Source organism: Micromys minutus (genome assembly GCF_963924665.1).
Source record: "Micromys minutus genome assembly, chromosome: 29".
Taxonomy (NCBI): domain Eukaryota; kingdom Metazoa; phylum Chordata; class Mammalia; order Rodentia; family Muridae; genus Micromys; species Micromys minutus.
In genome coordinates this window covers 11946260-11963534 of record NC_137964.1, presented here as the reverse complement: position 1 = coordinate 11963534, position 17275 = coordinate 11946260, and the positions used below count along the sequence as shown (strand labels likewise).

General features: G+C 47.3%; 1 protein-coding gene across 1 annotated transcript; it reads right to left on the bottom strand.

Annotated features, from left to right (window-relative positions):
• Positions 1-2694: 2694 nt before the first annotated feature.
• LOC308439312 (paired immunoglobulin-like type 2 receptor beta) lies at positions 2695-8323 on the bottom strand (the record flags this gene model as incomplete). The annotated part of the gene is made up of 4 exons (XM_080941037.1): positions 2695-2707; positions 4422-4611; positions 7536-7922; positions 8236-8323. The coding sequence occupies 4 exons, from the start codon at positions 8321-8323 to the stop codon at positions 2695-2697; spliced, it is 678 nt and encodes a 225-aa protein (XP_080797163.1).
• Positions 8324-17275: the final 8952 nt, after the last annotated feature.

Here is a 17275-nt window from a genome sequence, read left to right as displayed (position 1 = left end):
AATGTATTACGTAGAGACACCACAGTGAAAAACAAAATGACCAAAAAGCTCAAGTATTGATATTCACATTTTAAAAAAATGTTAATCTGAGGAGGAAACCTGTACCATCTTCGAGTTCTCCATCCTCAGCAGAAAGGGAACCAAAGGATGACCTTTCTCCATGACCTCTCTGTACTGTTTGGAGTTTGTTTCGCTTTGCTGCTGGTTTCCAGACAAAGTCTCATGTAACCAGGGCTGGCCTCAGACTCAGCAGGCACTAAGAACAGCTTCCGTTTCTGTGGTTCTCAAGCTTCGAGATGCGGGGACCCCTTTTCCTCATCTGGGGTGACTCCAACCATAAGATTGTCTCATGGTCACTTAGTGACTGTCATTTTGTGACTGTCATGATTGTAACATAAACTCTGATCAGAGACAGTCTAAGTGTACACAACCGGGACCTATGCTCAATGTGATGCTGAGATTGTTGGCTCGTGTAAGTCTTCACTGAGGGCATCTCTGTGTTTTGTTCCCTTTGAACTATGGGGAAGGACCTGGGAATGCTCATGTTCAGGGATGTTCAGAGGAAACTTCACCACAGGTTCCAAGGTCACCGAGAAAAGCTGCTGAGCTCATCTTTGAAGGCTTGGATGCAGTCACCGCCACAGCAGACACCTCACAGCTGGACTGGGACAGTTAACTTTAGCCACAAGGAGCCTTGGTGACTTATCCAGGACCCCAATTATCTCCACTTGGTCTCATGGGATAGGACATCATTTTCTCTATGCCTCAGCAAAGGCCCATGAGTGGTATTCATTTGAGGCCTGTGATTGGTGGACCGAAACGGCATCTGTGGCCCAATGGTTGGAAGATCTCTATCCAGTATGGCCAAGCACCTCCTCTGGCTATAATAGAAGCCTGGTCCAGTCAGGATGGTTTCCTGTATGTTCACTGGATTTCTGCTAGAAGCTGAACTGCTGACTATCAAATGTTAAGACAGACTGGACCTGGGACAGAACCCTGTCCTAGGAGAGAAACAAGTGTCCAGAATGTCAACATGGCAGGAAATGAGAAAGTGAGAGCACATAGTAGGACTTGTGAGGAAAGGAAGCCCAACATGAGACTTAAGCCATTGTCTGTCACTGAATGTGAAGCATGGAGGGGCTCGGGGTCTGCATGAGATGGCGGTGTCCAGAGAGAAAGGAGGGGAACCCTTAATCTCAGGCTGTGGTTCTCCGATGGACCGTGGTCCTTTCCCTTCTCCCACTGATTGTATTCCTGACACTGTATGCAACTCTCTTAGAGCTCTCATATGGGAGAAGAGGGTCAGGACAAACTCTGAGATGGAGTTCTGAGAAATAGAGTATTTATTTACTGGCAAGTTTCTTCGTCTGCCTGTGGGACATGCGGAGAAGGCGAACACAGCGCTGGAATGCAGTGGATAGAGCTTGTCCAGGTTGGCAGGTTCGCAGGATCGATTCTAGATTGAGTCCTGTGGAGAAACAGGCCTGTCCCAGAGTTTACAGTGAAACAGCTGTCTCTGAGCGGGGGGAACAAGGAGTCTGTGAACCTTCCTGAGTGATAGGTTCTGGGAGGCTTCATTTGCATGAAGAGAAACTCATGTGCTTGCTGATCATGTCCTGATAGGCTGAGAGTTAGTTAGACCTATAAAACAGCCATCGTGTTCTGTGACTACCCGAAGTGGGGCTGAGGTGGAGGTGGTACAGGATTCTTGCACCTGAACATGCACAACTGTCCTAACTCAGCTGGGCTCGGGACCAGATTTTCAGGGTTTGGGCACATCTAGACTCAGCCTTGCTCTGAACTGGCTCCCTGGTTTGCCTGATTTCTGACCCTTCATTTGCTAAAGGGAATCATTAACTCCATGAGCAAACAAAGAACAGCACAGTCTTGCTCTCAGAACCAGAGACACACAGGAGGACCTTGGTTCTGAGACAGAACATCAGCGCCCACATGGCAGAAGTGGGGGAATCTTCCTATAACTGTCCAAGAATACGAGACAGAGCAGTCCTGCAGCCATGCATGTGGTTCCCAGGAAGAAGAGTTTGAAGGTGTGGGATGCTGATGTGACGTCACTAATCATAACTTTGTTGTAAACTCTCCTCCACGGTGAGAGAACCAGACACATGGAGATCTGTCAGCTGCGGACAAACAGAGACAGAGTCTCACCAGGAGAGAGATAAAAATTGTCTAGAGTCAGTTTTCTCTGTTTACCATTTCTGTCTCCAGGACTCACACCCATGTCATTGGTCTAAGCAGCAGGTTCCATTTCCTTCTGAGCTGTGTCACTGGTACAACTGTTGTCTGTCCATTAATATGTCACATAAATACTTCACATTAAATTAATTTATACTATGTCATGACTGTGATTTTGCACCATGAGAAATTTTCCTTTTTTTTAAAGACATTGTGTTTCACTGGCCTTAAACTCCCCAATTATTTTAGATTACTTGGACAGTGAATCCATGACTCTGCCCGTCTCTTGTTTGTCCAGGGTTGTGATTACAATTTTCCGCTAAATCGCTGGGTTAGAACCTGTGGGCTTGGGATCATATCCAGGTTCTCCTACCTATATTCCTTGTTTTTCTGCCAAACTCACCTCTCTGGCTCCCTTGCGAGCCTCTCATAATAAACTTCCCAACAGCCCCTCAGCTGCCCCGTGGGATGACAGACACTCACCTGGCTGGGGTTTAGGCTTTACTCTGCTGGCCTGTGGGACAGAAACTGTGTCAGTGTGTCAGCCATGCTGGTTCTCTGTCCCTCAGCTGTTCCCTGTGTTCAGACAACAGCCGGGACCAGGGCAGTAAACAGCTCTGCTGCAGCCAGGCAGGGAAGGACTGAGAATCATCAGGACCGGAGGCCAGGAGTCAGCTGACCTTCTGTACACAGAAGTCAGAGGAATGACTAGCGCACTGACCCAGGTCCTGTCTCCCTTTCCTTCTTCCCCTGCTCTGACCTCTTGACACATCTCTGGCTTCTCTGCTCTGCACTCACCTGTCTCCCTTTTGCCTCCCTGGAAAAGACTAGCTCTCCCTCTCAGAGCCGGCTCTGCACGCTGAGATCCAGCTTCTAGGTTTGAATCCCAGTCAGATCTGCTCTCTAAGAGGCTACTGTTCTCTCTCTCCTCTCATTTTTCTTTTTCCTTGATGGAGGGCTGCATCTCTCTGACAACTGTGTGATGCACATTTGTATGTTTATTGTAAAGTCTGATTATATTCCACCGTTGCCCATCTCTGTCCTTATCTTATCGCCTCAGGTTCTCAGGGCCGGCCAGCTGCCTTGACCTCAGTTCAAACTTGGCTTCTCTTGTATGTACAACGTATTTGCAGCCCTGTGGCCTACAGGTCGCTATGTAGCTGCTGATGCCTTGAACTCCTGATTCTCCTCTCTGCCCTTCCCATGTGCTGGGAATATGATGTCCCACATTATGTTCCCTCTTTTGTTTCTTACAATACTCATGAATATCAGTAGATACATTCTTTAGTCTTGCAAAATCGCAATGGGAAATTGAAAAGAATTTCATTGTATTTTGTGTTTTAGTGTTCTAAGCAGGTAATGTATAGAATTTTCTATTCTGCAAATATATTTACATTTTAATATTTTCCTAATGTTTTTAAAAATTACTTTTGAGAACATGTTTCCACATATGTATATTTGCATACATGCACACACATGTGGATGCCAGTGGACAACTTTGGCATTGTCCTTTCAGAGGTGTCCCCTCTAGACTGTGAGGCAGGTCACTCATTGGTCTCCCCCACTATGTAAGGCTGGCATCACAGTGACCCCCAGAGATCCTGGTGTCTGTCTGTCCATGCAGCTGACAGTTCTTTATGTGGCTCCTGAGATGATGGTCAAGTTCCCGGTTGTGGGGCTTCTACCTCAACTGAGTCACCTCCTCACTGGCCATTGGGCTGTTTTGCTCAGCAGTGTTAGGTTTCTAGTGTCCAGATCTTCTGCCTTGTGTAGACTTAGCTTCTCCCTACACATTTCTTTCTGGTTGTGATTCTATTACACACCGTGCTCTTCATTTCCATTTTGATCCCACACGGCCAACTCAAACAGGGGCCTCTTCTTCTAGACATCAGCTCCTGTGAGACCATGTCCACAAATGCTAGTCTATTCTCAGACCTACTTTAGCAGCCATGGATTGTTCCAAATGAGCCACCGTCCTCTGAGGCTCCTGTGTGCCTCCTTGATTCCTTATGAGCAGACTCTGTGTCCATCTGCCTTGGCTCCTCTCATTTCCAGCTCTTCTCGAAGGACAGCAGGCTCCAAGGACGCAGCCCTTGTGGAGTTCAGCCATCTTTGCCTCCTTCTTTTCTCCATATTGTTCCCTGAACAAGCCTGCCGTTCTCCATTTCCCACTGCTGAGAACATTCCCACAGAGGAAGGCTGAATGAGGCCTGCCCTGGACCACTTACCTTTGCTTCCACCACAGGAAGATCATCAATCCAGAGACAGGGATGACAACCACAACTTTGAGCAGGACTATGGTGAGCATGGCTCCCAGGATCGGCAGGGAAGGACACTTCTGTCTCCCTGTGTCCTCCAGGCCAGCTGTGGTGACTGCAGAGGTGATGATGGAGGGGTTCCCTATGGTGGTGCTGGGTGCTGTGGAGAGATGAGAAGTGAGCAGACCCTCCCTGGATGACAGAAGGATGGGTGACATATTTCGTTTTCTGTGTGTGATGTGGAATGGGGAACTGTCAGATGTTGACACAGAGAGGGGAACAATTGCTTAAGACTGAGACTCTGAGAGAGCAAGCTCAAATGCACAGACCCCATCTGTCCTTGTTAGGTGTCCGCAGATTTTTTTTTTTTTTTGCTGGATACATTTAATAAAGTGATGTCTACATTGTTGATAATGAAGGCTAGTCACACACATATAAAATAAAACCTCTTAGGCTCAGGTGTGGAAGTCCAAACAACGCACAGAGAAATGAAAAAAATTTATGTGGGGGTGGGGTGGAGTCTGATATGTGATCAGGTATCTGGACCTTGAGATCAATGCAGACAGCACAGGGGTCACCCCAGGACGGAGGAGTCCTAAATTATATGGAGTCAGATTGTCCTTAACATAAAATGTTCAAGTAGCACTTTAAAGGATGCAAGCACAGTATTTCCTATAAAGCACATGGTGGGGCTGCTCACCCTTTGTAAGCACACACATGCTGGTGCCCAGTGGTTTCTATGCATGCACTTGACATGGAGCATGTGCTGCTGGGTGCTGTTGTGATGTCCTGTCCTCATGTCACACAGTGCTGGGCTGGGGACCAGACAGTAATGGCCAAGGACAAGACCTGCATAAAGCACTGCCTCACAGCCGACTCTGAGAACTGGTGTTGTGAATTCCAGACATAAGACCTTAGGCTTCAGTGGCATTCACAGATAAATAGGCATAAAACCACCCATCCTGCGCAGGAAAGCCTAGGAAGACAGCTCTTTCATCCACGGATTTTCATTTGGTCACAAATAACTAAGGTAGACAAAACAGTGATTTTGTCATAAATTTATGTAATATACAGATGTTTAGTCTGTAGTGGGCTTGCTGCCCGGGCCTTAGATTCTGTGTTTGCTCCCTAGCATCCATATGAAGAGCTGGATGAAGTGGGCGGGACCTTTAATCTTAGCTCAAGATGCAGAGGCAGGCAGATCTCTGTGTGCTGACAGTCAGCCTGGTCTATGTGTCTAGTTCCACACCAAAGAGAACGGAGTGACCTTTACTCCTGGCACTGTGGAGGTGGAGACAGGCTTGTCGCTGTGGCTCACTGGACACACAACATTGTCTCCTTGGGAAACACGAAGCCAATGAAAGAACCTGTCTCACAAAATAAGGTGCATAACACATTTATACTGTGACTTTCCTGTAACCTCCACATTCATGAACAAATGTGTACATACAAACACACACACACATAGACACACACACACACACACACACACACACACACACAGAGAGAGAGAGAGAGAGAGAGAGAGAGAGAGAGAGAGAGAGGGAGAGAGATTGAGAGACATAGGGATAATTCCAGACACACATACCTGGAAACATCAAACACACACACACACATACACTTACAAAAAGAGAAACACTCAGAGAGGGTGACACATACATACATACATGCATGCATACACACATACGGAGAGAGAGAATTACAAAAAATTTTCACACAGAAGAGTCATATTGTCAGACATAGATAGAAAAACACACACACACACATACACAGATGCACACACATAGACACATAAACACAGAAATACACCCAGACACACAAACACAGAACCTTTTCCACTGACACACACAAAAACATACACAGACCTATACATACAGAGACACAGAAACATACACTCAGATACACACAGAGAGACACACAGACACAGAAACTTACACAAAGACACACACATACAAACACACTCATCAGACTTAACAGACCCACATGTTCACACACACATGAAAGGGCTCCTCTCTCTCTGCCCTGAGTCCAGGCAGCTGCATCTGACTTTACATTAGGTCAATACGGCAGCTGGGCCGGCACGGATAACTGTGCTAAGGGCATCCTCTCATAGCTGGACTTTAGTGCCCTCAACAGCCACCCCGCATGTGGTGGCACATGCTCTAATGTCCACACATCGGAGGCAGAGGCAGGCAAGAAAGCTGTGAGTTCGAGCCCAGATGGGTCTATGCAGTCAGTATGAGGACAGCCAGGGCTACACGTGAGACCCTGACTTCAAAAAAATAGATAAAAAATGAAGAAACAAACAAACAAAGCAGAAGACAGAAAGGAAACAATCAGATAAGTTTATAAGGGGTGGGCAGCCACAGAGGAAGTTCCTAAGAACAACTCAGCAACACAGAGTCCCCTTTCCTGTAGGGCCATGTGCAGGAGCACACAGTGACAATGCTGGGACTCAGCGCTCCCATCAGGGGACTACAGTGACTTCTGCATCAGAGGGGCTGGAGGGATCAGAAGTCAGAGCAGCCAAGTCATGGAAGTGCAGACACTTTCATTTTCACTTTCTAATGACTGAAGAGACTGGGGAGGACACAGAAGTGCCCTAGGGGAGCTATGAGGGCAAAGGAGGGACTGTGGAGACATGTGGCAGTTACACTTAGAGCTCAGGACACCAGAACATCTAATGGCACCTCCTCTGTGTTCTCAGCTGAGGTGGAGCTGTGTGGAGTTGCTGCATATAAAGACCAATCCAGCCACAGGACTGAGAGAGTCAGCCATACCCTAAATCACTGCATTCGCTCGATGTCATGGGTGAAAATTGGAGGACGGTAGTAGGATTTGGAACAATGAAGGTGTGATCTAGAGGGTAGGCACATGTTGAAGTTGGATGTGGTTCTGTCATCGCAGAGAATGACAGCTCAGGGCAGAGGAGGCAGAAAAGGTTTGTCACAACTACAAGGAAAGCTGCTGTTGGCAGAGCCATGGTTAAGGAATATGAAAATAAGCTCATAAATGGGAAGCCTGAGGTGATATCTACAGTACAAAAAGGCCACAGGTGTCAAATCCTGAGCCATGGTGGCTCACCATGCATCACTTTGAGTTGGGTCCCAGGGATCGACTGCATGTCCTTCACTCCCTCAGTTGTTTTCAGATAAACACGGCAGAAGTATGTGGCCTGGTCAGTCTCCTTCAAGTTCAGGATTCTGAGAACTCCGGATCTCTGACCCTGTGTCCAGTTCAGGATGAGCCGGTCCTTGAAGTGCTTATGTATGAAAGGAGGAGTGGAGTTGTAGATGAATTCCCCATGGAAGTTCTTCCATCTCCAGGATATTTTCATCTGTGGATCCCTTGCCAACTCCCAGGGGAAGGAGAAGGAGAAGGGGATCTCAATGGAGCCGCCCTGGACTCCAGAGAGGACAGCTGGTTGGCTGATCTGAAACTCATTTTCTCTGTTGGTTCCAGCTGAGTTTCCTGGGAAAGATGGGGAGAATCTGAAGCCACTGCAGGGGACAGTGACAGGAGGAAGTTGGAAAGGACAATCCAGAAAATCTTGGGCCATCATCCACAGGCAGGTTTAGGACATAGAGCAGAATTTTCTCTAAGGCTAGTGGGACAAGAATGGGAGGGAAGGTTGGGTTGGCTCTCTCTGAGGGATGAGCTTTCTTGGGGCAGATAGCCTGGCTGGCTTCTCTAGCAGACAGCTGTCCACATGATACCCACTGTTCTGAGCCCCACTGTCCACTCCTGTGGTTCAGTCCCTGCTAGTGATGTCCCCAGCACTCACCAGGGTGCAGAAATGCTGCTGACAGCAGAAGAAGCAGGATCTGAGCCATGGCCAGAGTCCCTCCAGGAAGCACAAACAGCAGAGCCATCAGGAAGGGGATGCCTAGTGACACAGTGGTGCCCAAAGTCCAGAGAGAACCAGGGTAAAGTGAGACACATGCTCAGACCGTCTCATGTGGAGGACTGCGTTGGGGGCAGGCCCTCTCCATCTCCACCTCCTTGTGGCAAGCAACTTCCTTTATTCTTCTGGCTTCTTCTTTTCCCATGTTGCAGAAGATCCGCACTGTGGTCACTGATAACATTACTAGGCCCCTGGGCCCAGCCCCCATTTTTGTTTTGGAGACATGGCCTAGATCTTGGCATGGCTGTTTCTCCTCTGTTACACCTTGACCTTCTGTATGTCTACTGTTCCATTTACTAAGTGGCTTGTTCTCCAAGTTTTCTTTCTTCTGGTTCCCTCTATTCCTCCCCTCCCCCTCCTCAGTCTCTTCCTCATTATGTCTCCCACCTTGGTGGCTGTGTGGGTCTCTCTCTGATAATCTCCTGTAAGGAAGCTGTCAGTCTCTAAAGCACTTCAGACACAGTTAGGAAGGTGGTGATGAGGAAACACATTCAGTCCCCAGCCTCAGCACGGTGACCTCCTTACCCTGTTCCTCCTTCTCCCTCCCTGCTCCCATCGGCAATTTGGCATTTCTTGTTCTTTAGACATCTTCACAGTTCCCAGGCAGAACCAAGGCCTGGTGGACTCTGTCTGGCTCTCTGTGGCTCCATCTCCATCTTCCTTGGCTTCTTGTATTCTAAAGCTACTCCAGTTTCTAAGGAAGCCTTTCTGCTTTCCCTCCTCCCACCATAACACTCACTCAGAAGATGAAAGCAGAGATCAGAGAAGCCCTGGCACATGTCACATGACACCAACATGGCCGATTGACTGGACTTTAGTCACACTGAGTTCTTGCAGTCTTCCATTCCACACAGAGACTTCTGTTGGGCAGCTCAGAGCACTCATGTCTCACTCAAGACATAAGACCTGGGATGTGTCTGACAGTGGACACAGCTGGCCTGTGTCTTGAGTGGACATGAGAGGTTGGGACAGAGGCTGTGGTGACACCAGGACTGTTTCTAAGGTTTATTCTAGCCTTCCCCAGCACATGGTGCCATCGGCTCCCTGAAAGGCAGGAAGACATGTCTGTACCAGAGAAAGTGACATCATTCTCCCTGAGTGACATGTGCAGAGGTAACTTCCCATTTCCTTACTTTCTGGCATTGATTGCTTTGTCCACCCTTCCCTCAGCTGGCTATGCAGCCTGTCCTCTCCCATGTCTGCTTCTCTGTCCTCTTCACAGTCCCTGTGTCCTCAGATCCCGAGACCCCAGTCAGGAACAATCTCTTATGGCCTCACCGCCAGCCACTCACAGACAGATTTCTGTACCCAGAGTACCCTTGGAGACACTGAGGCACAGAACCTTTGTGATGAGTTGGCTTCATATGGAAGGTCTAGGGCTATAGTCCTTGTTCAAAGAGCTGTGTGTGTGAGTTTGGTGTGTGTGTGTGTGTGAGTTTGGTGTGTGTGTGTGTGTGTGTGTGTTTGTGTGTGTGTGTGTGTGTGTGTGTGTGTGTGTGTGTAAATTCGATCTCAAGTTGCCTAAACTGGTCCTTGAACTTGTGCAGCTGAGAATGACCGTGAATGACAAGAGGTCCTCCTGCCTGGTTCTCCCATGACCTGGGGTTACACATGTGCACCATCATGCCCCTGTGTCTCTCATTGGACATAGATCCTTCGGTTCTGCCCATGCCAAGAAGGTAAGCACTCTTCCACATGAACCAAATCTTAACGTTGAGTGTTTATCCTTTAGCAGCAGTGAGGTGTGTGAGGATGCTCTCCTGGTCAGGAGTTTTCACCTCCGTATTACATCTGCCTTTCTGTTAATCTATGGGCTCTCTTGGTAAACAGTGACTCAATTGCTAAGTCACACAGGAAGGGGCTGGACCTGACAATATTGCCCTATGACACGTGCTGGACCACAGCATTTTACACAGCAGGCTCTGGTGGGCTCCTCAAGATCCCAGCTGCCCCTTGTGCCCTGTTCCACCACTGCCACCTGCTGGCTCCTTAATCCCAAGTCCTGGGCTCTGCTCTAGTTTCATGCTGTGGATTCATGTTGAATTCCTATGTGAACCCTGCTGTAGGAACAGACAAACACGTGCATCTTCTAAGTTTGAAGCTATCCTGAAATATCCAGTTACAGGGCAGCAAGCACTACATCAGAAAATTTTTCTCAAACAAAACAGACAAACAAACAAAAGCCAAACCAAACCAAATCAAAACCAAAATCAAACAAAACCTCAAAGAAATCTAAACCAACCACAAAAACCACATATCAAAATACCGAAACAAAAACCAAGCAACCAACCCGTCAAACAAACAATAAAACAAGCAAAGAAACCTGAGGTTGATTGTCTAGTTGGATGGTGTCCCTAATCATAATGCCCGGGGGTGTCCTTAGATTCCACATATCTGAGCACACACTTACATAGGCATGCACCTGCACAATCACAGATCCACAGACACACAGACACACGCTCAGTGAGGGAAAGACACAGGGAGAGGGAGAAGGGAGGGAGAGGAGAGAGAAAGAGAGCAGAAAAATCTCACAGATGAACAACATCCTTTTCTTTCCCACATGTGTCACACCATCTACCTACACACTCCTTGATTTCTCTTCCCTAGTGACAACACACAGACCTCAAAGTGCCCCACGCAGACTGGCCTGGGGAGAGTGGAGGGAATCTGGAGAGGGTGGTGGAAAGACAGAGGCTGGTGCGCAGACAGGATGCTCAGGCTGCAGGTGAAGCTTTGAAATAGCACAGTTTCCTGCTGCCCTCTGACTTCTTGTTTCTCCCTGAGAGAAACATCATCATCTTCATCTGTCTCAGCTGCTTCCTACCTCAGCATGAACACCTACTACACCCCTTGTTGGGATTCTGTAAACCCCACCCCACAGTTACAGGGCAACAGCCATGTAAGCTCCGCCGCACAGTGTCCTGGAACTATGAAACAGGCTGCTTTCCCCTCATCTCTCTCCTCTTGTCATTACCCCCTTTGTTTCTCCTCTCCCTATCTCTCTCCCCCCATTTCTCTCCACGTGCTTATGGCTGTTCTCTACTTCTCTATTCCTCCTCTTCTCTTTCTCTGCTCCCACAACCTTCTTAACTCTCCTCCCATTCTCTGAATAAAGTCTACTTTATATGATACTGAATCTGGTATCATAGTCGTGGCTGGTCCCTACAGGGAAGGGATTCCCACCATGGGTCAGCCAGAGGCATCCCCCTTTTCCCTACACCTCACTGCACCTCCATGGAGCATAACTCCCCATCTTTTACCTAAGGTTGTGCCAAAACCCAGGATATATCTTTTCATTGGTCCCGAATTGAGAAACTTCAGGTTTGCATCCCGATGCTCACTAGGTTAAACTTCGTATAACTGGTAAGCTTCCCTCCCCCACTAGTCATAGCAAACATCCACATGGTCCCAAGGGAATACTTATTGAACTTGGAGCTCCCCCAGGGGTAAGGATCCTTTCTTTGATCCTCTTTCTAGGACCTTTGCCCTTGGGTGAGATTTCCCTGCTTCTTTTTGAGACAGTTTCTCTCTGATGAGGATGCCAGGCCTGGGAAAGTGCTCTCTGGTTCAGGATCACGCCTCTGAGTGTAGCCTCTTTACTGGCAGGGGCAATACATCTCTATTCTCACTCACGGGTCTATAGGTCTTTGCCGTCTGGTTGTCCTTATCTCATGGGATGTTTGGTCTAATTTACAGTAAGCAGAAAGCAGTGTCTACATGGTCACTGTGCTGGCACTCCTTTGCTAGTGATCTGGAGGCTGGGTTTCCCCTCACTGCTGCTCCACCAGTGCTACAGCGTTTGCCTAGTTCACTGCATGAAGAGTAGTTCTGGCCCCAACCCATGCTTCCTGCCAGGGGCTCTGTCTGGAGGACTAGCTTTTAGTGCTCAGAAGGGATCAGTCTGCAGCCCAGTCTTTGTGCTCTGCCCTCTGCTTTGCCCTCTACAGTGCTGGTTTGCAGGTACGTTGGGTCTGGCCCCACTCCTCACCTCCTGCTCAAGACCCTGTTTATGAGACTTGCTTCTCTGCACCTTGCTTGTGTCCTGGCTCTCCCTGTGCAGGACTCCTTCTGCCTGCTTCTAGCTACTGCCTTTGATTGTGGTTTAGCTTGGGCCCCGCTGCAGGTGCAAGGTTGTGATGGTTTGGGTAGTTCTCTTTCTCTGGGAGTCCCTGGTTTGGGGGTGCAGCCAGCCCAAGCCCTGCAGCTGCAGAGCCTGTGATCTGACTGGAGTTGGCTGCTTGGGGCCAGTGGCTCAAGCCAGCTGTGGGCAGGCATCTGTGAGGTGGTGGCCCAGCCCGGGAACACATGGTCCCTTAGGGGACAGAGTGGAGATATGGTTGCTTTGTCAGGGGGCAGGAATCACTGGTCCAGGGTTTCTGGCTGCCCTGCCAGGAGGACTTGCCTGAGCCTTAGCCTTGATCCCTCCTCAGAACCATCCCTTCCCCCTGCACATGCTAGCACCAGATGCCTGAATGTGCTGTTCTGCCTGTGTGCACTGGTGTCTGTCACAGGCCTAAATGTTCTCCTTCATGGTCTCTGACACAACAGAAAAAAGTTTCCTCCTTTGTTCTTAAGATTTTCAGTCCTATCCTGCTTTGATAAATCATCACTTTTACTACTGCCACTAAGTTATGATGAGCTCTATTTAGAGGTAACCAAATGATATAGCCCCCAGTCTTGTCAGAAGTCTGGTAATTATTAATATATGTATATTTAGGACTGACAGCATCTCCCAAAGCCTTTAACAGTTGGTTCCACAAGGTCTCAGGGGATATGAACACGGTTTCAAGAGGCTCCCTGGATCGTGGTATAAGAGCCACTGAGAAACACAGTGGACAAAACTGAATACCCTCAGAGTCAAATGATTTATCTAAGTACTGCTGTGTCATTTCTATCACATATCCACTCCACAGAGAAAAGGCCCTGTGTCTTCTGGGCTTGAAAGCCAGACTGACTGGTCCAGGTTGCTGTGAAGACAACAGAGACCACAGGGGACTGTTGGCTAATAGACTCTGTCATTTTTAATTGGTATATGACTGCTAAATTATAGTTCGTTTATTCTTATCCAGATTTCTGACTACGTTGACAGCGAAGGTAACTGTAGCCTCGCAACCAAAGAAACAGACTTCTATTTTCTAACAACCAGTTCAGATACAGGCTTTTATAGAATATGATCACTTACTTCCTTACCTAAACTCGGCTTCCACTAAAGCTTCATGCTTCCTCTCATTGATAAAGTTCCCTTTCCACTATACGATCCAAATATATAATTCTGGCTCCTTCTGCCCCACAAAAAGCTCAACTTTAGGAATGTTCATGTTGTTAACTCATGTTGTTATCTCTTTTGTGAACCTCATAAGCTACAGAAAACCCACAGATCTACCAAATGGACCAAATAAGACTCCACCCAGATAAGTACATCTGCCTACAGCTCACTACCTATTCCAAAAGGTGGGATTCCTCTGGAGTTCAAAGGTACATCTAAGAAAAACATTTCTTTTTCATGGCAATAGCTTCTGCCACGTGGGACACTTACACAGGTTTTCCTCAACCTCAAAGTTTCACTTTTCCTGATACCCGATCTCGGCTAAAATTCTCGCACAAAACCCAGCAGATTGGTAGGTTTATCACTCCAGTTGGCAAGGAGGACCCCCGATTTCCTAGATAAGGTTTGGCCAGCCTTTACAGGGTAGGAGGTTTAGTCCTCCACAACCAAGGTCCAAAATAAGGCTTTGATAGTTTAGTGGGAGGTTCCCTACATTCCCCTCCCCCAGGGCTCTTGTGGGGCCTAGTGAGAGCATTCTCCTTCGGGTCCAGATGAAGTAGCTACCAGGAGTCTAAGTGACATCTTAATCTCTGGGCTTTGGTTGATTTTTTTGCTGTTAAATTATCCCGCTGGGACGCAGGTATGGGATAAGTCAATAGTCCCCCAATGGGTAACTCGATGTCTCTGAACATACCACCCGGATCCCCACTGGAAAATTCCAAATCTCCCACACTAATGCCTAAGCTGAGGATGTGGAAACTGATAACACATTCACAGTAATGTCTAGACTCAACATCCATTAGACAGAGATTCAAAAATTGCCACATAATGGCCCACTAGATCATTTTACGGGATCTTTACACATACTGCCATTGGCCTGGTAGGTAAAAAGAGGTCCCACATCCTGAACCCCTCCCATCTCATCATTTGGCTGTTTTTACTCCAAACCCCACAGATAACAGTCTTTCCAAGTAGGGTCAGGAAACTGCTTCATGGCTGGATAACAGGAACCCATCCAAACTGCTGTCATCTCTGTGTGGGTTGTCCCATACAAATATCATGATCTCTTTCCTCGCTTTCTCTTTGACCAGACAAGATCCCTAAAATCCCAGGTGGGAGACTGTTGTTGCTGTGATGCTTCAGAACCGATGGGGGCTGGATGTCCTGTCAGCTAAAAAGGTGGTCTTTGCATGTTCATCCAAGAAAAATTCTGTTTCTACATCATCCAATGGACGATAGTGAGAAATACAAAATTTCCAAGAAACATGGGGCCTGTACGTCCTATATGGTAGTCAATACTCCCTTTCATGACTACTTTCCTAGTCATCTTTCTGGCTTTACTATTTGCTCCCTGCCTCATTAATCTTGTTTCTTCAGATACAGGATATCTCTAACCAAACTATTAATCAGTTTTTGTTACCGCATTAGCAGCCACTGAAAATGGAGGAGTCTGATGTGAACTTTTACCTTTGGACCCGATAGTGAAAGCCAGCTATACCCTAAAATTTACGACACCCCATGACAGCAGGAAGTAGCCTAAGAGATTTGGTGTCCCTGTTCCCCTTTCACCATCAGCCTCTCCTTCCTTTTTTTTTTTTGTTTTATGATAAGAAAGGGGGAGAAATGTTAGGAAAAGAACCGCTCCTGTAAAAATGTTCTTTCTTCCAAATATACTTAATCTCTACTTATAATGTGTATATGTGTGTGTATGTATGTATGTGTGTGTGTGTCTGTCTGTCTCTTTCTGTCTGTCTCTGTTTTTCACTCCTTGTCTCTGTCTATCTGTCTCTCTGTCTCTGTCTGTCTGTCTGTGTGTGTGTGTTCCAGCATCTTGTCAAGTACAGGTGCTCATTACATCTAGAACAGCTCCAGAGAAACAACCTACAGATGCTTCAGCCTTCTCTCACAGACACTGCTACTGGACCTGTTCCTTCTGACCTAGCCTCAGGTGGTTCCACAAACCTTGGACAACAAGAAAGCAGCCAACTGAAAAACTGGGCAAATATCCCCACTCCCACTTTTCTAGACTCTCTAGATAGAAACATCGCCCCGAAGCAAGCCTGAAACAGTCAGAGATCACAACACTATTTCTGCTCCACCATTGCCTTTAATTTCTCTTTTCAGTTAAACCAAAATGGGGGGATGTTGGGATTCTGTAAACCCCACCCCACAGTTACATGGCACCAGCCAGGTAACCTTCACCCCACAGTTACCTGGCACTATAAAAGGGGTTGCTGACCCCTCCTCTCTCTCTTGCTTTCTCTTCTCTTGCCCACTTGTCTTTACCCACATTGTCCCTCCTCTCCCTACTACCTTTCCCCCCTCCACATGCCTATGGCTGGCCTCTACTTTTCGACTCCTCTTCACTTTTCTCTCTGCCCTTACTGCCCTCTTAACTCCTCGCCCTATTCCGTGAATTAGCTCTATTCTATACTACACTGTCATATGGCTGGTCCCTCAGGGAAAGGAATTCCTAACATGGTCCACCAGAAACACCCCCCCCCATGCCTCACCCCACCTCCACAGACCATACAGCCCCCTCCATCTCTTCATCTTTTTCTTAACATTGGTGCCAAAATTCGGGACATAATTTTTCTTTTTTATAAACACATCAACCCTGCCCAGAGGAGCCTCCAGAAAAAGACTCTATGTTGTGTTTTATAAAAATAAAGAGAGAAGAAATGCTAGGAAACTGTGGGGCAGAGCCTAGAAAAAATGCTAACAACACTCTATACTGTGTTCTAAAGGCCCAGGCAGTGGTACTTGGAGACAAGGTCAGTCTCCACTGGTTTAGTGTCTGCCATCTTCTGCTGATAGCAAAAAACATATATTTATATAGGTGTCATCATGTTTGTGGTCACAGAAAGAGAGTTTCCCCCCTCCCTCCTCTGTAGTAGGAATGTGGCTGAAAACAAAACAAATCAAAACCAAAAAAAACCTCAAAAACTATAAATAATCCCCATGGGGGCCAGGACTTCATAGCATTTATTCAGATGCAGCAGCAGGGGTGCTGCTTAATTAGATGCCAGTCTTGGTCTACAGTCAGGTCTGTGTAGCTGAGAGCCAGATGTATTACGTAGACAGACCACAGTGAACAACCAAATGACCAAAAAGCTCAAGTATAGATATTCACATTTAAAAAAAATATGTTAATCTGAGGAGGAAACCTGTACCATCTTCAAGTTCTTCATCCTCAGCCGAAAGGGAACCAAAAGATGACCTTTCTCCATGACCTCTCTGTACTGTTTGGAGTTTGTTTCGCTTTTCTGCTGGTTTCCAGACAAAGTCTCCTGTAACCAGGGCTGGCCTCAGACTCAGCAGGCACTAAGAACAGCTTCCGTTTCTGTGGTTCTCAAGCTTCGAGATGCAGGGACACCTTTTCCTCATCTGGGGTGACTCCAACCATAAGATTGTCTCATGGTCATTCAGTGACTGTCATTTTGTGACTGTCATGATTGTAACATAAACTCTGATCAGAGACAGTCTAAGTGTACACAACCGGGACCTATGCTCAATGTGATGCTGAGATTGTTGGCTTGTGTAAGTCTTCACTGAGGGCATCTCTGTGTTTTGTTCCCTTTGAACTATGGGGAAGGACCTGGGAATGCTCATGTTCAGGGATGTTCAGAGGAAACTTCACCACAGCTCCCAAGG